Here is a 27,846-nt window from a genome sequence, read left to right as displayed (position 1 = left end):
TGTTTTTGAATAGATACTGAAAAAAATTTCGCTTCATAAGTAACAAAAAAGAATGGAGTGACAAAATCCTATCTCGGCTATTTCTTTATTCTTTTACTTTTATGAGGTCCACATACATTCTGGTAAATCCCTTGGAGCATCTGGAAGACCAAAGTGCAGTGGACAGACAGCAAAGGGAGTGGGCACAATGCATCTCTGAAGTTACTGCTGCAGACCAGTGCCAGCTCTCTGAGGACTACAATGCTGTAGGAGACAGCCTCCACCTCAGTGCCTAGATGGGGAGATAACTTCTGATGATGCGATTACTTGTTCGTATGTCCCCTGATTTGCCAATGGCAGCTGAGTAGGTATCACTTCCGTGCATGGAGTTTGTGCACAATTGTACCCAGGGGCAAGATAGGTTAATAAGGCCAAGAAGGAGGGAAGGACGTAGGAGTGGGTAATAACTGGGGAGGACATCAGAGCATCAACCTGGGGGAAAAGGGCGGAGGGCCAAGGATTGAGGGTGTTCCCTCTTGCTTCTGCTTATGTGTCAAGTGGTAGCAGAAGTTTTGAAAGCTGCTGTGAGGAGGAGCTAGTGACTGGGTCTGGGGCTCTTTTCTACCTCACCCTCCCCAGTTGTAGGAAGCCTCTTTGCATTCAGAGGTAATTGAATTGGATGGAGAAAGACTGACCCAGGAATAGAAGGAAAGCAAGTGTCCTGCTGCTTGCTCCTCCTCTTGTCACCACTTGACTCCTGACTCTTCTCCAGATCAAGCTAATTGTACCAGTGTCGCAGCAGAATACCCTGCACAGTGCCAGCCACTGCGGACCTGCATTGTGCATCCCCAGCTGTCCTATTATCCAGTCACCATCCCTGACCATTGGGACCACTTCTGATGGCTATGGCCTCTGCTGCCCCAGGGAGCCTCCTCTGCAAGCAGCTCCTTTTCTCTCTCCTGGTGAGTAACCACTAAAAGGTTAAGGAATTCAAGCAGGTTGCTGTGTGCTTCCTCCCTCCAGTTTGGGCTTCAAAGAGAGTAGGGGTGGGAATGGAAGGCAGAGAAGATAAACTGGGAGAAACAAAAACAGATCTCAGAAAAATCTGAGGACGAATGAAAAGACTTAGGACCCAGGAAGGCAGCTGTTTCATTGACTCTTCAAGGGCCCAAGGCCAGATTGTCAGATTTTTAAGGGAATCCCCTGTTCAGTCTTGCTGTGATGTTTTGTTTTGTTTTTTTTTAAGGAATAGTGGAATGAATTTATTCCTCAGGCATTTGTCCCAGAAGGTTCTGAGGTTTGCTTTTGCTGCTAGTCATTAAATAAGCTATTGTTATTTAACAGGCTCAGTTCTATTAAGCTGTGAGAAGCTGAAAAGGATTCTGGGCACTTAAGATGAGGATTATCCAAGATTTTCTTAATTTTACACAGGAGGAGCTGATGGAAGGGTGGAGCTCTTAGTTCAGGCAAGGGGTTTTACTTGAGAAAAATGATAAGAAAAATGTAACAGTTTTTAAAACAAATAACATTAAACTGGCTTCTACTTACATTTTTAATAGCTTTGTAACTGTGTATTCAGCTGCTTATTTTAATTGTGGTGGAGGGGGGTAGAGGGGAATGATTTTACATATCTGGCATTTCTAAACCATGCATTTTCTTTTTACATTTTGGCCAAATATTTTAACTTCAAATTATATTTTCAGATCGAGTAACTTTATTGTATGGGGATAATTATTTTTCCATATAATTAATACATGATGTGGGATTGATGGTCTTGTTTTTCCCCTGCAACTGCCTAGGTGAGGGGAAGTGTAGAATAAAACTCAGAAACCTACTTGAGTTAGTATGGGTCAGTTAAAATGTGATGAAATCTTTCCAGGGATTCTTTTCTTTTGGTCTGTGTTCTGTTCAGCATCTTTTGGTTCATCCTTTGCTCATCCATCCCTGATCCTCATAAAGACCAAATGAGTGTCTGACTCCTCCCTCCTCCAATTTGCTAAGCTGCTGATTTAACCTGAAGACTTGCAATAGTATTTTGGGAGCATTCCATTGGCTCTGCTGGCAAAAGCAGAACCAATGAAGTGGGGATCCTGAGCAAGAAGGAAAGAAGATGGGTGTAGGAATGGGAATGTGGATCTATCCTACCAGCATAATGTGTATATATGTATATGTGTATATGTGTGTTTATTCATATATATGTATGCAGATGTGTATATGTATATATATTTCTAATTACAAAATACTCTTTCCACATTATTTGGATCATCAAGTAATAGAATATTGTATGCTTAGAAATGTTTTTAGATATAGTTTAGTTCATTCCTTGGCATTAGGAGTAAAAATATTAAAAATTCAAATAAACCTAAATGTTTCATGTTTTAAAAAGTGGTTATTTAAATTAAAACAAAAGACAAATAAATATGATCTTTTCAACTCCAGTCTTTGGTAATATCTACCTCATAGAGTTTTTGTAAGATTACAAACTGCAATTGTGCACCACATAACAATGTTAGCGTCCACAATGGGACCACATATACAACAGTGGCCCCATAAGATTCTAGTGGAACTGAAAACTCCTTATCATCTAGTGACACTGTAGCTGTCCTAGCACCACAGTGCACACATTTCTTTGTGTTTGTAGTGATGCTGATGCAAGTAAACCTTTTTTCCTTGAACTACCTAGCTTGAAAGTATGTTTTTTTTAAATTGACTTTGAACAGAGAGAGAAAGGGGGAGAAAGAGAAACAATGAGTTGGTGTTCCACTTATTTATGCATTCACTGGTTGTTTCTTGTAGGTGCCCTGACTGGGGATAGAACCTACATCTTTGCGGTATCAGAACAATGCTCTAACCAACTGAGCTACCCAGCCAGGACAAGCTACCTAATTTTTTTAATAAAGACAATAGTTGTGCCTTGAATTTATTTAAATATCTCTACTCCATTGAAAGCCACTCTCTATATTTTGAAATATAGATGTTTTTAGATTAGTTTGTGAATGAGATTACTTAGACTGACATTTATGCCAAACCTATCTAAGGAGTGGGTGTTGTTCTTTAAAAGGTTAAAAATTTTTTCAAATATTTTTAGACTTGACTTATACCCTCAAATTTTAGGGGTCTGTGAAAATGTTGATTTGTGTACAAATATGTGATTGTTATATTCCAGAGTTAAGTACTTTCTTTATGCTAAAAAATTCAGAGTGACACTTATGAATGCCCTTAGAGATGATAACGTTTATTTAAAATCAGTGGTTTGTAATACATTTTGTTAAAATTATACGATATGATTTAGGTTCTAAGAATTACTGCTCATTTTAATTTTTTCATTGATACTAAATGACAGTGGTACCCCTAAAAACACTTTCTTTGCTATTTCCTTTAAAAATACATGTGAAAAAAATCAAAGGATTAGAAGACTTTTTTGTTGCTAAAATTGACAATACTTTTATCAGTAGGACAAAGCTGTAATGTGGAAGTTTGTAATCAAATGTAACTTGTGCTTTTTTTCCTTTTGAGGTTTTAATATTGTTTTGCGATGCTTGTCAGAAAATTTCTCTTCAAGTTCCCTCTCATCTTCAGGCTGACAGACTGGTAGGCAAAGGTGAGGAACAGTATTAAAAATTTCATAGTTTTAACTGCTACACTTAGTTTCAGGCTACTCTTGTAAAGTTTGGGTTAAAAGCCATATAGTAGGTACTTGGCATTAAAATTTAACATAAATGAAAGACGAACTACTTGTTTTTTGAAAGTGATTAGAAACAACTAAAGTGCTGAGTTCACTGTATACTTTTCATGCCAGTAAAATTTGTAAACATTAGAGTTCTCTTAGTTTAGTTCAAACTAAGCAAGACAACAAAACCAAAAGCATATTTTAATTCATATTGACTAATCTGCTGCCAAAGTTCCAAAGTCAAGATTCTTTAATTGATTACATATAAAACAGATTTGTCAAAACTTAAATGCCTCTGAAGAAAATTAGTGCTTGAGGTTGATTGCAATGCACCAGTGCCCAGCAAGAATTTACGTGATCTGTTTCACAAAATAGTTTATGAAGGCAAATGACATTTCAACTAGTCTTGCTAGCACAGCCCTACCAGAAGCACAGGTTGGTTGTTCTGAGTCCAAATATAACATTCCTTTCATCAAAGATTTTTATTAGCTTAATGTTGCATTTAGAAAAACACATTTTGAATTCAGAAGTGATACCCTTTCTAAGATAGAGGTTGCGTGGACCTGTGCTTTAAATCAACCCCTTATATATTCTTAACACATTTCAAAGGTATACAGCCTGTACTCTACAGATACACAATAAATATGCTAAATGTATTAAATATGGATTTGTGAAGAAAATAGTTTGACAACAAACACAACGTGTACTAAGCACTGAGTTTATTAAACCTCCAAGATATGTTATAAAATGATTATTTGCAATATTGTTGAGCGATATATATAAGTACAGACCAATTTTCTTATTTTTTGCGAGATTTAGCTATCCAAGGTTATTGTAGACAATTTCAAAATCTACTGATGTCATAGTTATACTATATGTAATATAAAACGACAAATTTATATATGTACAAATCCATAAGTAGAAGCTAAAGTGGAAACAATAAATCCAGTGACACAAAGAAAACATTAAATGTTTATTCATAAATTAATTTATGATGAAAGTGCTAGAAACTGTGACTTCATTATTTTAATTATTTAATTTTCATGACCCCTCAGTTTTAGAATAGCAGATACTCACCGAATTCCAAGTGTGACTTTCTGCTTCTCATGTGCTGACTTGTAGTTGTTATTCCTGTAAAACTTGTTCTATTCTTGATTCATCTTACAAATTACTGTGATATTTCTTCCCTGCAGTGAATCTGAAGGAGTGTCTCCAGTCAGCCAGCCTAATCCTGTCAAATGACCCTGACTTCAGAATTCTTGAAGATGGCTCAATTTACACAACACGTGACCTCATTTTGTCTCCCCAAAGGAAGAGTTTTTCCATTTTTCTTTCAGACAGTCAGAAGCAGGAACAGAAAGAGATAGAAATTGAACTGGAAGCAAGAGGAAAGAAGGTATTTTAGGCAAAGATTTGACTGTATTCATTGGCTTACGTGAGTCCTTCATTTCATAGACTTCTTTCCATGTTAAAAATCATTGTTCTTTAATACCCACTTGTTTGTCTATTTGACTGATAATTGACACATGTAAATACTAGACTGTTTTAAGGAGTGATAGAGCTGTGTACAAAATGGCATAAAAATGAACATCTCAGAAGCCAGGGAGCAGAGTCAGGATATCAAAGCTTTCAGACCGTGCTTCGTGGGGTGGCACTGAGAACAACGAATCTGAAGAACAAGGCGTGGGTGGGTCTAAAACAGTGGGAGCTGATTCATGGTGGGGGTGTGGAACTCCACCCTGGGTGGCTCTCTCTCTCTCCAGTGACTCGAGGGGTGTGAGTCTCTCTTTGAAGAGGGAAAGAGATTATCCAAAGCTTATTCCTACCTTAACTGAAAATCCCATGGGATCCTTCTGTTCAGAAAATGAAGTAATGACCAATCCACAGGATTGGTTTGAATGTTCTGAGCCTAGCCTCACTCTTTTGTAGTGAGTGGTGGTGATGGAAGGACAGGAAGGGAGAAAGTTACTGAAATTCACACAAACCTCACTTTAAGCCAACTCTGCACATGACTTTGGTATTATAAAAACATTTATTAAGTGATTTGATTTATGATACTTTCCAAGCTAAATTCCTTTTAATTATGAGAACTCTTCTTCATTAAATTTAGAATGTGCTTAAAGCTTACAAAACAAACTGAAGGAACAAGCAAAACAGAGACAGACTCATAGGTGGAGAACAGGGGACAGCTAGTGGGGGTGGGAGGAGGAGAGAGAGTGGAGGGATTGAGCCAGAAGGCATAAGGACTCAGGGGCATGGACAACAGTGTGGTGATCACTGGGGGAAGAAGGATAAAAGGGGACTAAATGGTAATGGGAAAAATACAATAAAGATTCAATTAAAAAACATTATTCTTATGTTCAAATTTTAAAGTCTCCATACTACCTAAAATAAAGCATACATGAACAAACATTTACCTGTATCTTTATATAGGTATACAGATGCTTTGAAATGCAGGTAGTGTTCTTTAAAATTTTAACTGTACCACTTCTAGTGGAATAAGATAAGTTCTTAAATATTTTTAATAAGTTATCTCTTTTTAGGGGGTCTATTCTTAAGATGGCCTATTTTTACCAATGCCTTATAAAGTTCTGGTTGCTTAACTGGTTAAATCAGGAATTAGGTGAGGAACTGATTCTTCCTCTTGTGTGCATATGTGTGTTTATCTTATTAATAAAATAACTAAACAAATAATTTGGGAATTGGTTATTCACGATATTGTTATGTACGTCCCCTATTTTCATGTGATATACATGGTCCAGCATAAATAACACCCCTTTTTATTACTAAATCTTTCATTACAAAATCATGAGCATGTAATTCTATAATATAACAATATCACACTCAAGCACACCATATGACATTTTAGGTGAAATGTTCATATTAAAACTATAAATTATTACATCCATATTATTACCCTACCAACCACACTCATGCAGGCATTACTTCTGCTGGACCCTGTATATATAAAAATCACAGTTCCTAGAATGATAAGCAATGCTGTATTTCTTCCTCTCTCAACAAATGCAGGTTTCTAAAAGGAGACGTAGGAAAGACACAGTCCTTCAGCGCAGCAAAAGACGGTGGGCTCCTATTCCATGTTCACTGATGGAGAACTCATTAGGTCCATTTCCACAGCATGTCCAGCAGGTACATTTCATCTTGCTCAATTTTACATGTTGGAGGGTTTTTTGTCATTGTTTTAAAATCTCAATTTGAATCGCATAGTATTTTGAATCAGAGCTCTAACCTGTTGTTAATTTTAAGGATCATGTGTTCACCAGAAATAAGGTCCTATAGAAGTGAATCAGTGTTATTTGTTACTTTCTTTTAGAAACCATATTTAGCACTTAGAAAAAGTTTCTTGTTTTGGGTTTTTGATGCTCTTGAGTCTATACCTTGATTTTCCTAAATATCTTACTAGACTTCGGCATTCAAATACAGAGAACATGCTTACAGATTTTACGTAATTTGACTCTCCATTTATCACATATCTTTACCCCCCAAAAGTCCAATATTTCTGTTTACAAAAAAGGTGGTGTCATTGCCACACAGCTGTAGTGTCAACACTAACCAGCTTTAAAAAATTGCACAATTATTGAAGAATTAATTGTGGGAGGAAAGTTACATGATTTCTACTTTTTTTAAATCATAAAAACTTTCAATTATAAATAACTCAAAATTACTGAAACTGTTGCTATAATTCATATGAAAATAAAAACAAATGAATAAGAATGATAAAAGTAGCCATGGCTGGTGTGGCTCAGCGGTTGAGTGCTGGCCTGCACACCAAGGGATTGCTGGTTCGATTCCCTGTCTAGGGCACATGCCTGGGTTGTGGGCCGAGTACCAATTAAGCAACCACACATTGATGTTTCTCTCCCTCTCTTTCTCCCTCCCTTCCCCTCTTTCTAAAAATAAGTAAATAAATTTTAGAAAAAAGAGTTGTAAGAGTATATTTAACTCCATGAGTATTCCATAAATATGCAGATAACATAAAAGAATGTGAGCTCAAATAAGTGATAGAGTTTGAGGATTTGCACATTCAGACTATGAACAAGAATTTAAAAAATATGGGGCATACTGATTAGATAAACAAAGGAAAGAAAGAATAGGTTAGTAGGGAAAAAAGCAAGTGACAAAAAACAAACTATCGCAGATACTAGGTTGAAGATACTTTTTTATTCTGAATTGTCACTTGTTATTACAGGTCCAATCTGATACTGCACAGAACTACACCGTCTTTTACTCCATAAGTGGACCAGGAGTGGACAAAGAGCCCTTGAATTTGTTCTTCATCGACAAAGATACTGGGGATATTTTTTGTACACGAAGCATAGATCGTGAGCAGTATCAAGAGTTTCCGGTGAGATTATTGGACTACTTATACAGAATTATGTTTATTACTGGTTTAATATTTTCAGTATTGTTTGTTTATATATTAGAAGAAACATACATTTGGCCCTGGCTGGCGTAGCTCAGTGGATTGAGCACGGGCCTGCGAACCAGACGATCGCGGTTCGATTCCCAGTCAGGGCACATGCCTGGGTTGCAGGCCGGTTCCTTGCAGGCTAACTACCAGCAGGGGACGCACAAAAGGCAACCATACATTGATGTTTCTCTCCCTCTCTCCTTCCCCTCTAAAGATGAATAAATAAATAAAACATCTTTTAAAAAAATTTTAAAAAAAGAAACATACATTTGATTTCATATGTTAAATATTATCAATATGTAATATAAACTTCAATTTCTATTGATGCCATTGATGAAGAAAAACAATAGACATAAGGGAAGGAAAGTGGGGGATAACTATAGAAAACATAATGATAGAGTTCTAAAGGATAAGTTTTGCTTTGTAGAATCCTAGGACAGCAGTAGTAAACTGTATTGACCTCAAAGTTATGTTTAATAATATAGTTCGATTATTCTCAACTCTGCCTGTATGTTAGAAATGACACCAGAACCTGAAAGAATGCTAATGTTCTGGTCTATGCCCAGAAATTCTGAATTAATTGTTCTGAGATTTAATTGGAGTGATATGCCCAGTGAGTTGAAAATTTGAAGCCACCCAAGATGATTCTAAATGCAGCCAAAGGAAGGCTGAGATCTGCTGCTCCAGCCTCAGTAGCATCGTGCTTTTCTTTCTTTCCCTTTGAATGCCTTTAGCAACAAGAATCTTGAATATCATTTTATTTCCTTAGTAGTCCAAAATAAATTCACCAATTTATTTTATTCTATCTAATCATGCCCACAGAAAACTTAAGGGGTAGTTTGCCTTTCTAAAAGGGAAAAAATGAGTAGAATCGAATGCAAAAGCTGATTATTAAAGAATACCCAATGTAAGTCTCCATGTTAGGTGTTTAGACACACAAAGATCCATAAGACTCAGGCTCTGTCACAGAGAACAGTTGTAATCTAATAGAGACATAGAATAATTCCATAATTTTCTCTAGTCAAAACTCTCAAAATGGCAGCAGTTTAAAGAAAAAAAACCCATATCATATCCAGGGGAAGAGGGAGGGGGGTTGAACAGTAGGACATTTGGATGTGATGGTGATGAGGATGATGGTAGTGGTGGGGAAGGGTAATGATATACTCCTGTATTACACTCCTGCGTTTAGAATTTGTTGAGAAATAAGATATAGGAGTCAGACTGATAGATAGCAGAGTGTAAATGTTATTACCCCCCAAACCCACCTAGGGGTTGTTGGGGAAAAAGTGAAGAAAGGGACAGATAGAACATGGATGGTTGTTTCACAACTTGCTGTCTTAGAGCTTGGACTGGGAATTGCTTCTCCATGTTAACAAGAGCAGTGAAGAGAAATGTTGCCCTGTAACACCACAGTGGGGATTTTGTTGTTACTCGGGTTGAAGATAGGCAGATCACTGAAGAGTGTGATCAGGGAATGTCAGGATTGAAGTTGTGCTTTATGGAAGCGAACCCGACTCCTGAGCTGCACGTAGATGGGAGGAGGTCCCTTAGAACAACAGCAGCAAAGTTGGTAGAGTACAACATGAAAGTTGGTAGGATGCATCTGGAGTCACATGAGGGTGATTGCATGGGAATAGAAGAGAAAAGACACATGACAGAGACATAAAAATGCCATAATTGCTAGAACTTGGCAACAGCTGAAAAAGACTAACAAAAGAGAGGGGGGGAGTTACAGACCTAGAATCATAATTCTGGATCATTTTAGAAGATGGTTACCGCAGGGAAATCAGAAAGCTAGTTGTGTGGTAAAGAACGGAGTTAATGCAGATCTCACTTTGGGCAGGTTTCGTTGGGCCTGCCAGTGAGGAGAATCTGTTTCACTCGACAACCATCCATTAAACACTCAATCATGCATAAAGCACATAAGAAGACTGCAGAAGTAATTTGATGGTGCTTAAAAGGAAAGGACATTAAATAGCTTCATTTGAGGCTGAGATATATCATTTTGAAGTGGAATTTGGGATGGGTATGTGCATTCATTAGCATTTTTATTACACAGGAAGGGCATGCTTATGGTAAAAACTAAGACAAGGCAGGTACATAGAGAAAAAAAGCATCACTGAATCACCCAGAGGAAGATGGTATATCAATGGCAAGGAAAAAGATTTATATTTTTATAAACTTACAATAATAATTGTTAATTAACATAACTGGTGGAAATCTACATGCATTCTAGCAAGTAGAATAGCATGCAGGTAATGCCGGGAATAGAGCAGCCTCATTCAGCTAGAGTACGTGGTACTGGGAGAATAATGAGAATGCTGAAAGAAGACTGAAGTCATATGGCAGGCATCGACCGTGCTGGTTTTTGTCTGTCTGTTTGCGTAAGTTCTTAGTCACATACATGTACCTTTTAAACATATCTTTGCCCAATTGCTAGGTTCAATTTTGGGCATAACTTGTTGTTTAAGAGTAAGCTGATGGCATTTGTTTATCTTTCAGATATATGCTTATGCCACAACTGCAGATGGCTATGCACCGGAGTACCCACTCCCCCTATTATTCAAAGTTGAAGATGATAATGATAATGCCCCCTATTTTGAAACCAAAGTGACTATCTTTAATGTGCCTGAAAATTGCCGAATTGGTAAGTTCACATTTTAGGAAAACACTAGATTTTTGTTTCAATTGAATTACTCATTAATGTTTTAAACATGGTTATGCTAAACATATTTAAATGCTTGACTTTGAAGGATATTCTTTGTAGTCTCTAAAGATAAAACTTTGTAGTCTTATCCTCTTCAAATGCAAACTTTTTGTGCTCATTTTGCTATGCATATATAGAAAGCAAGTACCACACGATCGCGGTTCGATTCCCAGTCAGGGCACATGCCTGGGTTGCAGGCCGGTTCCCAGTAGGGGGCTCATGAGAGGCAACCATACATTGATATTTCTCTCCTTCTGTCCTTCCCTTCCCCTCTAAAGATAAATAAATAAAAGATATTAAAAAAAAGAAGACAAGTAATACATAAACCTACTAACTGTTAGATCAATCCTCAATGAGCAGGAATGTATGACAAATGCTGTATGTATTTTCTGATTTGTACATGTGTCACAGACATATTTGTAAAGCAATGAATAATATGATATATATGAAATCTCAACACATTTTCAAAGACTGAAACAATATCACAGTATGAAAATGCTAATCTGACTTATGACAACATACACATTGCTTTTCTTGGCATATTTTCCAGACAAACTGAAAAAAAATTTAAAGTTGTTTGATGCTGTGGGCAGCCAAATATGTGATCTTGGTCTACTCAGGGGCATAACAAGATTGTCCAGCTTTTCATAGAATCTGCAAGAAATGTCAGTTCGTTGATCCTCTAGTCTGTTGCCATTACATGTGTATATTTATTGTTCTCTCACAATAAGTGGTTTGTTAAAGCAACATTCTACACTGATTTCTGGGCCATAGAGCCTGACTCTTGATACTCAGACTGATGCACAATGTTTTTGTCTAACATTCATTAATAATTACTGTGCATGTTAATAATTCAGCACATTTATTAAAATGTAAATGCATAAAAACTGTTATCCTATAGAACGCTGTACTATTTCTAACAACATTATCAAGTTGAGCTATGAAAGAAACAAGATATACAGAGAGGATCCCATCCCAAAATGGCTCATGAACTGGGGCGGTGGGTTGGGGGAAGAATTTTAGAACCACTCTTACCGAGGGTGGGGTGAACATCCTCATATATGTAGAATACACATCATGTTCTTCACAGTAATTACTTAACGGAAGTTTCTAAGTAAGGGAAGCTTAGAGTTTGGAGAGTATTTATACTCTTCCACTTATTATACTTGTGGTTTTGGGGGAGAATATGTGACAGTAGTTATTTTTGTGGTGTTGTTATTTTAAATTATTGATGACATTGAATTTCTTTAAACAGGAACTTCAGTGGCAAAAGTGACCGCCATAGACCTCGATGAACCAGACACTCTCCATACCCGTCTGAAATTTAAAATCTTACAGCAAATCCCAGATCACCCAAAGCATTTCACTGTACACCCAGACACAGGCGTCATCTCCACAACGTCACTTTTATTGGATAGAGAAGTAATGCACTAATTCATTTTTCCCCAGTCACTACACTGTATTTAAACTCATAAAAACTCCCAGAGAAATAGCAGGAAGCCCTTTGTGGCCTCCTCCCCAATCCTGCTTCCGCACAGGCTTTGATTAGGGCTTCTCTGGACCCCTGTTTTGTCTGTATAGAGAATTTGGGAAGGTACAAGGTATTAGACGAGGTCTCACTTGATTATTGACTTGATTTGATGTGTGGATGCTGAAATAGTAAAAAAACAATAGCTTTTAAATGTTGAGATGTTATCTTGGACACATCAACTTTCCATTGTCTTGAGTCACTGACCAATCTCTTGTTCTATTTTTAGTTATGCTGTTGTTGGCGGTGGGCGGGGAGCTCATCAATATTCCTTTTTCCTTTTGTTCAGACATGTGATACGTACCGGTTAATAATGGAAGTACGAGACATGGGGGGCCAACACTTTGGCTTGTTTAATACAGGAACCATTACTATTTCACTTGAAGATGAAAATGACAATGCACCATATTTCACAGAAACTGCTGTGAGTATATTTTCTGTACTCATTTATCTAAGTTCATTTACTTTTTCTGAAAACAAATCTGGAATTTGGTAGCTCTGTGAGGTTACACGTTTTAGTTTTAGTAGCTACCACTTGCAAATAACACAGACAAAAACAAAATTTCTGTAGGAATCATTGAAGCGCCAGTTATTCTGGATGGTAGGGAAATAACGATTCTGTTGGCCATATAAAAGCTTCTTATCCCTCGAAGATGTTCATGTATTCAGTGTATTCTTGGATGCCAAGTTATGGTATCAGATTCCCTGGGTTTAAACGCCTTTCATGGAATGAAGGAGAAGAGGCCCTGTCTCTGGAGTTGTTTATACTTCGACATCTTAAGAAGAAAAAAGACTAGCTCTATATCCTTTGGTCTGCTGCCGAGTCGGTAAGACAGGCTGCCCACTGCCATTGACATGCAGGCTCTTCCCGTGCTGTATATGAACAAACGTTTTCTGTAAGAAATATAGATAGCAGGAGAATCCAGGGAATAGTTCTTCTTTCTTGACCTTTTAGTAAGTCATCTTCAGTTTTTCATTTATCTATACCATAGTACAAGTGGAAGAAAGGAAAACCCGCAATGATAGATCCATCCGTACTATTTTTATATCAATTGCTCTAACTTGTAATGATAGGCATTATTCCTATCCTTTATTTTACACGAGAAAATGGAAGGTCAGTTAAGTGACTTGTGTATGATCTCATACATATACACCACGTAAGAGGAAACAGTGGGGTTAGACCCAAGGTCTGTTGTGCTCCCATGACTGCCAGGCAGTCATCCTTCTATGAATTCATCCCGCATCTCTAGAAGATTCTGGTTGACTACTTATTTTAATCTTTTAATATCATATGCTTCCATAACCTTATTTAGTTCTTGGATGTGGGGGAGACTATGATTTAACTTCTCAAAAGAAGGAAGAACTCTTTAAAATGTTTGCTAGAGAATCAAAGGTAATTTTTTAAATTGGCATAACAGGTCATCCAGTAATAATAAGAAATCATTGTAGGTTGTAACTAGCCATAAATATTAAAGGCTAAATATATTAGTAGAAGCACTTGCTATGTCTAAGAAGGGTGATAGACTGTACATATTATGGGTTCAGAATAGAGGTAAATGTGAGGGCTTGGATGAGTAGGAAAATTGCCAAAGAAGTTGCAAAGTTAAGGCATAAGTTGGTTTTTCAAAGATGGATAAGACTTGAAAAAGTAGTGAGGAAAGAAGCAAACTCTGCCTTACACTTACAAATTCTTCCCGGTATATGGTTGCCCATTTCTATATTACTTTGCTCTCTTTTACTTTAAATATAAACTTTAGAGGAGAAAATTATATTGTTAAAGCTATAAATTTCTAACAATGAGAGACTTTTTTTTAGTATTTTGCAGAAGTAGAAGAAAACAGAATCGATGTTGAGATTTTACGAATGTCTGTACATGACCTGGATTTGCCAAATACTCCTTCCTCAAAGGCTGTATACAAAATCTTACAAGGGAATGAAAATGGAAACTTTAAAATTAGCACAGATCCAAAAACAAATGAAGCAGTCTTGTGTGTTGTCAAGGTAAACAAACAAAAATAATCAAGCAATCCTTTAAAAAATTCTAACCTAACTGATTCATAAATTTCTAACTTCATATATAGACATTTATATATATATATATAAATATAAATTTCTGTGTGCACATGACTAGAGAATTACAATGAAATGATTACATTGGTTTAAACATTTATTATTATTATGATAATTTTACATTCATTTCCTTTCTTAGAGGAAAAGCATGGCAGGTACAAAACTTACTGTTCTATAGATGTGACAAAGCAAGGCAGAGAAATATTGAATTAGTAATTAGATACTAGCTTTAGAGGCATTTTTAGACACCCACTTATCCAAAATCCTTTTTATTTTATTTTATTTATTTTTTATTTACTTATTTTTTATCCTCACCTGAAGACATGCTCATTGATTTCAGAGAGAGGGGGAAGGGAGGGATAGAGAGAGAGGGAGAGAAACATGGGTGTGATAGAGAAGCATTGATAGATTGCCTCTCATATGCGCCCCACCTGGGGACAGGACCTGTAACCCGGATGTGTGCTCTGTCCAGGAATTGAATGTACAACCTTTAGGTCTACAGGACCTAAAGGTCCACTGAGCCACCCTTGGTCAAGGCCAAAACCTTTATTTTATAGAACACAAGACAGAGAAAAATGAAAGAATCGCTATTTGAAATCAAACTTGTAACATACTTTCATCATTAATTATTTATAAACTGCACTTTCTTAGAATCTTTATGTACAAATTTTGTTTCCCTCATAAGGTTTATAGAAAATATCTTTTAATTATTATGTTGACACACTGGCTGTTGTAGCTCAGCGGATTGAGTGTGGATCTGCGAACCAAAGTGTTGCCCCTTTGATTCCCAGTCAGGGCACACGCCTGGGTTGTAAGCCAGGTCCCCAGTAGGGGCACAGGAAAGGCAGCCACACATTGATGCTTCTCTCCCTCTCTTTCTCCCTCCCTTCCACTCTCTCTAAAAGTAAATAAATAAAATCTTTTAAAAAATATATCACCTATACTTTCTCTTTCTCTTTTCCTTCCCCTCCCCCTCCTCCTGCCCTCTCCCGTCTCCCTCCCCTTCTGCCCCTCCTCCCCCTCCTCCCCTTTTTCCTCCTCTGCTTCTCCTGCCCCCTTTTCTCCTATGTTTCTTTCTCTTGTTTTCCTTTTTTTTGTTTTCTTGATAGATTTCAGTCTCTAATTTGACTATTGTTTAGGATTCTTTTGGATTATTCAGTTTGGGACTGAGCATTTTGAGCAGAAACCAAGCAAACCAAGTATAATGTGCTTTCAAAGGTGCTGCTTAATAATATCATTATATCTTTTGAGTCAAGTACTCAGATAACTGCTCCAGCATAGCCCAATGACGTCTGCTGGGAGTCTAATGATAGCTTGGAGGGGGCTTCTGCCATTTTGTTTATCACTATTGTACCATTTGATAAGTATAGTAATCTGTTTGAACTGGAATAAGTCACACCTTAATTCTGTATTACTATTAATATTTAAATTAATAATGCAAAAAAAATGAAGGCAAGAACTTTCCAAAGAAAAGTGAGAAGAAAAATTGATTAAATTTTAGTTTAGTTTAGCATTTTTGGCTTTTTAAACTCAACTTTTATTTTGCAAGAATTCTAGATTAATGGAAAAGTCGCAAAAATCATATGGAATTAATTCCCATAGACCCTTTCTTTGCTCAGTTTCCCCAGTGTTAATGTTTCATGTAACCATGGTACACTCGCCCAGAGAATTTAACATTGGTGTGTAAGTACTATTAACCAAACCACAGACTCTTTATTTTTTTCTTAGACTCTTTAGATTTCAGAGTTTATTCACTGATGTTCCTTTTCTTTTTTTAATTGAATTTATTGAGGTGACATTGATTTGCAAAATTATACAAGTTTCAATTGTACAAGTCAATAAAAAACATCATCTACACACTGCATCCTGCACACTTTGTCCCAAGCAAATCTTTTTCTGTCCCCCTTCCCCGCCCTTTGTCTCCACCCAGCCCCCACCCTCTTCTTCCCTTTCTCTCTGGCCATCACCACACTGCTGTCTGGGTCTATGTGTTATGTAGGTATGATTTTTAGCTCATCTCTCACCTTCTTTCACCCAGTCTTCTCTCCTCCCTCCCTCTGTCAGCTCTCAGTCTGTTCCATATTCCCATGCCTCTGTTTTATTTTGTTCATCAGTTTATTTTGTTCACTAGATTTCACATATAAGTGAAATCATATGGTATTTGTCTTTCTCTGACTGGCTTTTATAAGGGGTTAATGTTCAAAATATACAAAGAACCCACACAACCCAACACCAGGAATACAAACAATCCCATTAGAAATGGGTGGAGGAACCCTGGCTGGTGTAGCTCAGTGGAATGAGCGCGGGCCTGTGAACCGAAGGATTGTGGTTCAATTCCCAGTCAGGACACATGCTTGGGTTGCAGGCCAGTTCCCAGAGCTGGGGACACATGAAAGGCAAACATACATTGATATTTCTCTCCCTCTCTCCTTCCCTTCCCCTCTAAAGATAAATAAGTAAAATCTTTTAAAAAATGGGTAGAGGACCTGAATAGACACTTTTCCAAAAAGGACATACAGATGGCCAATAGACATGTGAAAAAATGTTCAATGTCACTAAGCATCAGAGAGATGCAAATTAAAACCATAGGGAGGTATTGCCTCACACCTGCCAGAATGGCTGTCATCAATAAATAAACACACAACTGGTGAGAATGTGGAGAAAAGGAAACGCTTGTGTACTGTTGGGAATGCAGACTGGTGCAGCTGCTGTGGAAAACAGTATGGAATTTCCTCAAAAAAGCAAAAATGGAACTGCTTTTTCATTTAGTGATCTCACTTCTTGGGATATATCCTAAGCATCCTGAAATACTAATTTGAAAGAACATATGTACCCCTGTGTTCATTGCAACGTTTTTTATAATAGCTAAGATCTGTAGATGTGTAGATTGAAAACTGTGGTACATTTACACAATGGAATATTACTTGGCTATACAGAAGAAGGAAATCCAGGCAATCTTACCTTTTGTGACAGTGTGGATAGACCTGGAGATAATTATGCTAAGTAAAAAATTGGTTAAATTTTAAAAACCACAATTTTGCATTTGATTGTTTTTGTCATATTAGGAAGCTAATTATGAGTCTTGAACTACATGAGCACTTTCTTTTGGTAATATTTTATACAAAACAATAATATTCCTTTTTGTACTAAAGCTTGGATTATGATTAGAAGTCTTCTATATATAGTGTTACACATTGACTAATTAAAGTATGGCATTTAACAGGCATTGAACTATGAAGTCAACCACCAAATTATTTTGAAAATTGGTGTCGTTAATGAAGCGCAGTTCTCTAGTGCACCAAACTCTAAAACTCCTACTATGTGCACTACAACTGTCACTGTTAAAGTTAAAGACAGTGATGAGGGCCCTGAATGCCAACCACCGGTAAAAGTTATTCAGAGTAAAGATGGCCTCCCAGCTGGCCAAGAACTCCTTGGATACAAAGCATTGGACCCAGAAACGCGTAGTGGTGAAGGCTTAAGGTAATGTATTTTTCAAAAAGTTTCCTATTATTAATTGTGATGTAAATTGATTTTAAGTTTAGAAAAGTTATATGTATTTTTAAGTGATAAATTTTGAGATTATATCTAGTTTTTGGTTTGATCATTTACACTGATTTCTTAAAATTAGGTATAAGAAGATAGGAGATGAAGATAACTGGTTTGACATTAATGAACAGACTGGTGACTTGAGGACTGTAAAAGTATTAGATAGAGAATCAAAATTTGTAAAAAACAACCAATACAATGTTTCAGTGGTTGCAACTGATAGAGGTGAGTGCAATTTTCTAGAAATAAAATATAAATATGGGGTATACTTTATAGAAAATCTTGGTGTGAAATTTGTTTATTTCCAGATCAAAATTTTATGCAAAAAGTGTTTGCATTATGATTGTTTAACGTTTTGGAGACCACCTCAGTTTAGTCTCCAGTACAACAATACACAAAGCTAGGAAGCGGGAGTCCAAGTTTCGTGATCCCTGTTACTTGATCTCTGCCTTGGACATGCGGCATCCTCAAGGATCTCCATTTTTGTACAGGAATTTAGGTTTAGATCACTATGACTTGGACAGGCTGAAAGAATTCAAACTGCCTAAAACATTTGGGTTCAAGGTAGGTTGATTTTGAGCTTCTCTTAGTGGGGAACAAAATTTTTCTCTATGGCCTAAAGGTACACTCGCACAATGACTCTTGAGCAAGTCTTTTGCTATACTCTGCAATCCTTTTCCAAGGTTAATTCTAGAACCTACCTTGAGAAGAAATGTTTTTCAAATGTCATAAAGTAGTCTCTCAAAACCCTTGAGAATGACACTCCAGGCAATAAACCATTGTGAACCTGTAACATTGTGGTGTAATCTGTATATGTACTGACTGTTGGTTTTTCTTTTCGTAATGCGAGTGCCTGACTTAAGGAGTGTTTGCTAAGACATCTACTTCAAAGATGGCTCTTTTGAATAAACACATTGCCAGCCACAGGACTAGAAAAAGGAGCCAGGCTGCTTTCCCCATCCCTTGTTCTTTGAATTCCTGCTCTTGTGTTTTAAATTCACTGATAAAGAGTAAGCCTATGAAATCCTAGGCCTCCCCATCCTGACTTGAAGGCCCACGAGAGAGAACGTTCCTCCTCCAGCTACATCCCTACCCTACTCCACCCTGTGACCACACTGGGTAGCCCCTGCTGTGCCATGAAATTTCTTGTTTTTGAAAAATCAGTAATAAATATGTGTTTTCAAAGTTTCCTTTGAAAAGTGGCTGGTCTACCCATAACATTGGTCATCAACAGGCTGAGACCTTTTAATGTAATTCTTTCAGTATAGGTTAAGAAAATCTGCTAAAGAATGGGACAACATTGACTGAGAAATAGAATTAATATTGTCATTGCTCTGTAGTCTTGGGTGATTTGCTACTCCCATATAAGTAAAAGTAAAATCTGAATGGTTCAAAGCCATAATTATGCTGTCAAGCAATAATTATATTTGCTCACTTAGTCCACAGATGTTGATTGTCTAGGCAAGTTACTATGAAAACTAGAATTCATAGACAAGGTCAGAATTTCTCATGGCATCAATTAAAGGATTGTTATAGTCTCATAGCATTTCTATGGTATGAAAACATTCCCCATAAAAGAAAGTATAAATATCATAAAAAGTGAAAATCAGTTAAAAGCTGTGTAGATTCAAGGATAAAAGTAGGAGGTGTCACAGAAATACAGAAGCTTGGTGAGTGAAGTGCTATTTGGAGAGATGAAAAACATGCAGAATAGAACTGTAAGATATTAACTTTGTCTTTTAGTGCTAAAAGAAATCCAGTGATCGTAACCCAAAGAAATGAAATGCTAAATCTGAAATGTAGGAATATATGCCCCAGGCTTATGGATAACCTGGATATGCTCGAGAAGAAGTAAAGATAAGGACGTTATAAATTTGAATGGAAAACCATATTGGTGACATGAAGGGTTTTATTTATTAGAACTTCATTCCATCGATATATTCTTCCAAAGGCCAAATATATAAATAATTGTTTATATTTCCATGCAAACATTTAGTTTTGATGCTCACAAACTCTTCAGGATGATGACCTAAATATTCTTGTAGCTTTTTTAAAAGTCCAGCTTATTTCCCAGTCATTCTTGTGTCCATCACCTCATTCAGGCTGGTCTTCCTGCTGTCACTCTAGAAAGCACTCTTTAACACACCCTTTGCCTAGGAGAGCATTGACCTTTCTATTTGAGAGGGAACAATGCCTCTTACTCAGCTCTCTGCTGACTTTCAGTCACTCCTCCCACTACCCACATGCAAATCGTGCCCTTCTGGTGCTGATTCCCAGGTGGGTGGTTTGTGTATGTTCTCAGGTGGGTGGGTTTGTGGGTTTGTGTATACCCTGTGGGTCCCTCTAACAAACCCTTCTTTGAGGCTGGGAGTTTCTCCTGCCACTTCCACCCTCACAGGTTTTTTTAGTCAGGGGCTTTGAGGCTTTATTTCCTTGTGCTGGAACCCTGGGCTGTGCGGTCTGTCTCATTCCCCAGTTGTTCCTCCTGGTTTATCTGCATTGAATGTGGGACCACCAGCTCTGCCAGCTGCCACCTTGCCTCCAGTCATCTGCATTCTTCTGCCCAGCCCCACCCCTCCTTCTCATCTAGATGAATGTTTCCTTGTCAACTCCTTGGTTATAGGACTTCCATACAGTTCAATTTTCTGGAAGTTCTGGTTCTTTTTTTGTTTTTAAATTTGGTGTCCTTCTTTTGGTTGTGTGAGGAGACACAGTGTATTTACTTATGCCTCCATCTTGGCCTGAAGGCCAATCTATGAGTCTTTCTATTTTATCAAGCATTCATTTTTAACAATATACTTAAAATAGAGACTGAGATGGAAAATAATAATTCATGTGGTAAATGTTGGTTAACTATAGGATTAAGTAAGTCTTGATTTTCTTTTGGTTGGTTGTCCTACTTCTCTATTAGTCTTGTAGTGTGGTTTCTCTCTATTGTTTCAAGGAGAGAAATGGCTCTCTATTTAAAACTTTTTAAATAAAATCAGCACATGTGTTGGCTCAGACTGTAGTGTCTATAACTACATTTTTCAACTTTAAAAATAGTTTCTTTTTTCATAACTCACTTCTTTGTTAATTTACTGATTTTAAAGTTACTTGTATTCAGATTCATGTACAACTTTCTGGCAGTCTCAAAATGTTTATATGCTATTTCAGATTCTATCTTACAGGAGCTATACCCTTCTTTTATTTACAGATATTTTTAAAACTTGCCAGATAGAATGGTTTTAAAATAGGTACATATAGTAATTATCTTTTGTAAGTAATTAATTAAAAAATCACTTTTAAGTGATTGATTTTATAGTTATTCAGCAGAAAAAACACTGAAATGTACTACATTATATGGCTTAAGTGATATTTCAAACTCAAAAGAAAAAAATCAGATTTAATTTACATATGAGTTTTAGTAGTCTTCATGGTAAACACCGTAAATGCTCCAAAATTTAGACTAGCATTAAAGCAAAACACTGAGAAATTTCATCAATTATTATCTTATTTCAATTTTGAAAGTTAACATTTATTGTAGTTTGTTATCTTATCACATATGGTAAAATTTGAGCATGTTTTCTGAACTTAATTATCTATTAAACACAACTAATAGGCACTATTTTACTTAAAAATATTTATTGAAACTTGTAGGAGCCGTTAGTCCAATAATAGTGGCCATGTAGTAATGAATAAGAGTCCCTATTCTCAAGAACAAATTAATTGATTTAGGGTGGAGCGCAAACTTGTGTTTATGGTTTGTTTAATTAAGTTTTTGTTTTATAGATTACAGAAAGAGTATGTGCATTTGGCTCAATGTGTTAGTATTAAGTTATAAGTTAGTCAAGACATATTAGGTGTTTCACTAGGCTCTCAAGATGAATATGATTTAGCTCTGAGAATGAGCAATGTTCACAGTTCAATATGTGAGCCAACGATGAGCCAAGTGTTGTGAGAAATGAAAGCAGAATATGGCTGCCATTATCCATGCACGTCACGGAAAGTCTCATGAGGAAGTGATATTTGAGTAGATCCTGGAAGGATAATGAGTTTTTTTCAGGCAAAGAGGAAGGAAAAAGTATTCCCAGCAGCAGCAACAAAATATGTCAAAATAGACATGGGAAGGAGCACACCTAGTGGGTTTGATGACCAATTTTAAGTCTTTGTATTTTGTCTTTCCTCACATACTGAGCAAAGAGTATGTGAGGAAAAGGGTCAGGAGAACAGGTTGAAGAAGTGATCAGTGACCAAATGTAAAGTCTTTGTATTTTGAACATGAATATGGGTCTTCAGAAAGATGAATGTATGGAATCAATTTTACTTTCAACCAATTATTCTGTTAGTGGCATTATTCACAATCTCATACTGTTAGTTTTAAAAAGTACCTGTCACAATTTTGTACTTGTAGTAATGTGATCTGCAGTCAAGTGTGTATCTTAGAGATGGTGGAAAATACATTATTCAGTGAAAATATGTGTTATTTTCCATTTTTCTTAGATGGCAGATCTTGCACTGGCACTTTAGTCGTTCTGTTGGAAGATCATAATGATCATCCGCCGCAAATTGACAGAGATGTGACCATTTGTCAGCATAATCAGGATTTCGCTCTTCTTGCACCTGTGGATCCAGATGGACCTGAGAATGGTCCACCTTTTGAATTCCGTCTGGATAATTCTGTCAACAGACTTTGGACCTTAGAGAAAAAGGATGGTGGGTAATTATGCTAAATCTTGTAATCAATAGAAACTTGAGATGGATTATGGTTTTGACTTTCACTTAACTTTATGATGATAATTAAGCATTAATGTTATGAAATTATTTTAATCATCCCATAAGAATAATCCCCTGCTATTTTAAGTGATAATGCACTTATGGGGTTTAGACTCATTTTGAATATACTTTAAGAAAACAAATTTTCTTAATATAATATTTGAATAACATGTTAAGTATAGATTAGTCTAATATAAGCATAGATCTATATCAATTAGTCTTCCTTATTTGTCAAGAATTCAAAATCATTTTTAAGAAAAAAAAGGAACCACTAGGAATTTTCTTCTAAGGTAAACTCTGTGCCTCCTATCCCTGATCCCCACCCCAAGAATTCCAGTCAAAACAGCATTATTATTGAAAGGTGATATCAATATATATTCTCTTCTACTTTTCTCACAGATAAGACTGCATTTCTTCGTGCAAAGCAGCAACTTGATTATAACATTTATAGTGTACCTATTGAAATAAAAGATAAACATGGTCTTGCTGCAAGACACGTATTGTCAGTCAGAGTATGTGACTGTACAACTCCATCTGAGTGTAGAATGCCTATGGAAACAAAAGAGCGTGATGTCAAGGTAGCCAAAGTCATACTTGGAAAATGGGCAATTCTTTCCATGGTGTTGGGTTCTGCATTGTTGTTATGTAAGTATAATTATCTAGCATGTGTTACCTGGAATTTTTCCAATATTTTAAAAAACATGACAGTTCTTTATATCAATGACATTTATAGCCTTTTGGTTAATGTGCTCTTTTTGAAAATCTTGCATGTAATAGAAGACTTAGGGTTCTGAGTCATAGAAGAAGAAACATATCATTAAGAGCAGATTAAAGTAATTTTCAGAAGTGTAGCTCTAATTCTTCCCATAATTATCTGTGAGACACTGGGTAAATCATTTCCTCTTTGTAAGTTCTTTTATCCATATGTAGAATGAAGAGGTTGCATAAAATTAATATCAAGATTCCCTCTCATACAAAATATTAGTAGAAATGCAAAAAAAGAATTAGTGAAAAGAGTAGCTCCAGAATTTATTTAGATGTTTATGCTCAATGTTATTAATGATATGATACAGCATATACCTTAAGAAAACTGTAATGGAATGAATGGAAAATAGTCATATGGTGAGCTACTGAGGAAAAGTGATGCATGCAAAGAATGCTAAGATTTTGCATTCTGCAAACTGTTTTTTAGAGATGCAAAACTGATGAAAATCATTGCCCACACTTCCTGCCCTCCCTCCCTCTTTTCTTTCTTTATTAACAATCTATTTGGCTACACACATCCTATTCACATTTATAAGTTTTTGTCACAGTTTTTGCTGTCCCTAATTCATTGATTTGAGTTTCAAGTTAAACTGGTTGTTCCTCTTAGCGCTATGTTAGTGATGTACACTTTCAAAACCAGTCACTGATTTTATGTAATTGCCTTTCCTGTTTGTATTTATGCCTAATACATAATATGGTTATGCCCAAAAGCATTTGTTAGGTTACTCTAAGCCCATTAAGAGTGCTCTGTATGGGTTTTAAATACTAATAATACTAGCTGAAATTTCAATAAAATGAAGTTAGTATTTCAGTGTGGAGGAAATAAGAGAAACATTTAAGTTAATTCTGGACCTGGGAAGTGAACTATTAATAAACTATGCTCACTTCATCTTCTCTACTTTTTATTGATCTATTTCTTATTTACTCTAATAACATAATCTCGCTAAAATAGAGATGGTCTGTATACTAATACATTTGTTAACATTCTGTTTTAAATTATATGACCCAAGGGTACTTTATGAAATAAAAATGTTTAAGTTCTCTGAAGAAGCTTTTAAACAATCATATGATTCAAATGATATAGTATGTAACAGCATCAAAAAATAATTCTACTTACCTAAATATTTTTATTTTTTAGGTTCCCTTTTTACATGTTTCTGTGTTACTGCTAAGAAAACAGTAAAGAAATGTTTTCCAGAGGATGTAGCCCAACAAAATTTAATTATATCAAATACTGAAGGACCTGGAGAAGAAGTAATGGTGAGCCATATTTCACTTTTTTTGACTGTATGGTGACACAATGATGACAGTTGACTATTATATAATAGTAATAATAATTCATTTAATGTTTATTGAGCACTTAGTATGCCCAGCAAAGCTCAGTGCCCTTCATGTGTTAGTGAAATTAAAATTCATAATTCTGCTGTATTAGTTTTCTAGGGCTGCCATAATAAAGTACTACAAAGTGAGTGACTTAAATGACAGAAATTTATGGTCTCACAGATCTGAAGTTTAAAAGATCAAGGTGTTGGCAGGGACACGCTCCCTCTGAAGGTGCTAGAGAAAAGCCTGTCTCAGGCCTCTCTCCTAGCATCTGGTGGGCCGTTCCCTAGTTTATGGCAGCATGAATCAAATCTTTCAAATCAAATGGCGTTCTCCCTGCGTGCATGTCTGTGTCCAGATGTCACCTTTTGGATTAGGGGCCCTTTCTAACTGATGACTTCATCTTCATTTCACTAATTACATCTATCATGACCCTATCTTCAAATAAGATCACATTCTGAGGCACTAAGAGTTACGACTTCAACAAACACATTTGGGGGGAGACACAATTCAACCCATAATACCTGACATATGGGTACTATTATTATCCTGATTTTAGGAATGGGGAACTGAGAAGCCCAGTAAGTAAGTGAGTTGCCTACGGTGGGAAAGACATAAAGGTAAACTGTTAGCTTCAATTTGATTTATTCATTTTACAATTCTAACTTTATTTTTAGGAAGCAAATATTAGACTCCCCACACAGACATCCAACATCTGTGACACAAGCATGTCTGTCGGCACTCTTGGCCAGGGAGTCAAAACACAGCAAAACTTTGAGATGGTCAAAGGCGGCTACACTTTGGATTCCGGCAGAGGAGTTGGACAGCAGACCTTGGAATCTGTCAAGGGGGCAGGACAAGGACTAACAGATACCAGCCGATACACATACACCGACTGGCACAGCTTTACCCAGCCTCGGCTTGGCGAAGTGAGTGCCAATGTCTCTGAGTTCCTATTCTGTGAAAGTTAAACACTGTTTATGAATCAGGATTTCCCAAAAGTTTTATTTCTCCTACACCCTAAATTCATCGCTTTTTAAATGTTGAATTATTATAGCTAGGGATGTCGAGTCCAGCCCCAAAAGGAAAAATGATTTTGTAAAGTTCAAAATAAGGATTACAGAACTTTATCTAGGAGTGGCGTAGGTAGACACGATAGTGTCTTCCCTAAAAATTACAAGGGAATATCACCTAAAGTGAAATGTTTGTTAGAGAGTAATACACAGATCCTGAATGACAAACAATTTTTAGTGTGTTAAATCCTTCATGTGGTTATAAAATCCTGGCTGTCAATATCATCCAGATAAACTCTTCAGCTTTTATTTGGGGTTTTAGTTCCTTGTTTTATGTTCAGATCAATCATTATAAGTTAATATTAGCCAGTTTAATATATTATATTAATATAGCTATTTAATGGTATATGAACAATAAGAATCCTAGCCAGCATTGGTTTCCCCCAAAACATGTGAAGCTACGGAGATCCAGTTCAACTATACAAATCTTATGTTCAGGTGGAAAATAACAAGTTGTTTGTATAATATACATGTAGCTTTAGTTTTCATAAGTGTTTTCACTGGGAGCATTTATATATTTGCTATATTTTAAGAATGACTATAATATAGACCAATCATGTGCATTTTTTATATGTAGGAATCCATTAGAGGACACACTCTGATTAAAAATTAAACAGTGAAAGGTAAATCAAAGACATTATTTTTATGCTAATATATTTAAGTGTTTTTAAAAAATAATAAAATGTGCTCTTCTTCAATACAGAAAGTATATCTGTGTGGACAAGATGAGGAGCGCAAACATTCGGAAGACTGTGTTCATTCCTACAACTATGAAGGGAAGGGGTCCATGGCCGGCTCCGTAGGCTGCTGCAGCGATCGGCCGGAAGAAGAAGGGCTTGAGTTTCTGGATCACCTGGAACCCAAATTTAGGACGCTAGCAAAGACATGTGTAAAGAAATAAATGTGCCTTTCCAAGAGAGTAACATCTACAAAGGCATATGCGGGAGTTTAGTGAATCTAAAATGATAGCAGCACCAGCTAACGTGTTTGTTTATTGGAGGTGAAAGTTAAGACATGTAGATAAGGACACTATAAATAGAAAGCTCCCTAAATTCTCCTTGTCTGACATAACTTTCCTGCTCTCTAGAAATAACAGTTTCATCGTCTCATTTCTTGTATATGCCTGTACATATTGCCCTTTTCAGGACTGTACTTTGTGCTTCCTCGTACTTTCTGTTACTTTGCATGCTATGGAAGAATATGTGGGAGAGCTGGGTATTGTGGAGGCTAATAAAAGTGAATTTTTATTTTAGATGACGATTACATGCTTTGTTTTAGATCTTGGGGAAAATAACCTATTAAGAAATAATTGTCTTTGGTGCCAGAGAATTGTTCCCTCTACGCAACTGGCTATGTACTGAAGGCTTTTTACGTATTCTTTGGTGCAGTGTTCAATTTGGTAAATAATAGCTGATTTCTCACCTTACATTTTTCACCTGCAGAGATGCTCCTAGCACTGCTTATTTTCAGGGTCCTTCAGAGCTTGGTCCTTGGATCACTGCCCACGAGAATGCCTTATCAAGTTCCCATAGCTTCTAGGACCATTGGAAAGACATAGGCCAGAATAAGTTCACAGCAATTTGAGCCATGGAGATTTTATAAGGGTTACATGAAAGCATTTCTATGAAAGAATTGCAACCTTGGTGCCCATGGGCCGACTTAGACTCACAAATATGGTTTCTTTGCTCATCGTGATATACAATTACTTTTTAAAAATATAAATAACTTGGCAAGAGCATGCATTCACTAGGTTGCCACAGGTCCACAATCTTTAAGCATTTGTGAAATAAGCCCAGCAGATATTAGGCTTGAAATTCTGATCCACAGTGCTTAGAACTTTGAAGATGCTAAAAACTAAATGACCCTTCATTCATTGTGAAACCTAACACTCAGCTTACACTTGTAATTACTGTAAGAAAATAGAAAATCACAAAGCATGTCTGGAGTGTATATGTTAAAAACTGAAATCTATTAAAGCAATACCCAATATTTTTT

At 36.4% G+C, this 27,846-nt stretch overlaps 1 protein-coding gene and 1 long non-coding RNA gene across 3 annotated transcripts; one reads left to right on the top strand and one right to left on the bottom strand.

Annotated features, from left to right (window-relative positions):
- Positions 1-71: 71 nt before the first annotated feature.
- On the bottom strand, positions 72-4,896 carry LOC118977503 (uncharacterized). Its single transcript, XR_005064536.1, has 2 exons — positions 4,727-4,896; positions 72-1,052 (listed from the first exon to the last, which is right to left on the bottom strand). It is a non-coding gene; the product is annotated as an uncharacterized LOC118977503 (long non-coding RNA).
- Positions 864-27,846, top strand: DSC1 (desmocollin 1). 2 transcript variants are annotated; one of them, XM_037032428.1, is made up of 17 exons: positions 864-941; positions 3,496-3,580; positions 4,843-5,045; positions 6,680-6,799; positions 7,860-8,015; positions 10,584-10,728; positions 12,044-12,210; positions 12,606-12,740; positions 14,132-14,317; positions 17,610-17,869; positions 18,018-18,160; positions 22,418-22,630; positions 23,090-23,335; positions 24,594-24,715; positions 25,456-25,707; positions 26,429-26,474; positions 26,555-26,635. In XM_037032428.1, exons 1-16 carry the CDS (start codon positions 879-881, stop codon positions 26,462-26,464), a joined length of 2,532 nt encoding a protein of 843 aa, XP_036888323.1. In that variant the 5' UTR covers positions 864-878; the 3' UTR covers positions 26,465-26,474; positions 26,555-26,635. The 2 variants fall into 2 exon arrangements, with proteins under 2 accessions (XP_036888323.1, XP_036888316.1); XM_037032421.1 differs by lacking the exon at positions 26,429-26,474 and having other exon boundaries at positions 26,555-27,846.

The sequence above is a fragment of the Sturnira hondurensis genome, unplaced genomic scaffold, assembly GCF_014824575.4.
Source record: "Sturnira hondurensis isolate 20B ecotype Veracruz unplaced genomic scaffold, ASM1482457v3 Scaffold0001872, whole genome shotgun sequence".
NCBI classification, from domain to species: domain Eukaryota; kingdom Metazoa; phylum Chordata; class Mammalia; order Chiroptera; family Phyllostomidae; genus Sturnira; species Sturnira hondurensis.
This window is presented reverse-complemented; position numbering and strand designations above follow the sequence as displayed.

Excerpts from the sequence above, each read along its gene's own strand:
- DSC1 (XM_037032421.1), top strand. The coding sequence starts at position 879 with ATGGCTATGGCCTCTGCTGCCCCAGGGAGCCTCCTCTGCAAGCAGCTC. Across the intron at positions 14,318-17,609 it reads CAGTCTTGTGTGTTGTCAAG|GCATTGAACTATGAAGTCAA; the intron begins GTAAACAAACAA and ends GGCATTTAACAG. Across the intron at positions 24,716-25,455 it reads GACCTGGAGAAGAAGTAATG|GAAGCAAATATTAGACTCCC; the intron begins GTGAGCCATATT and ends CTTTATTTTTAG.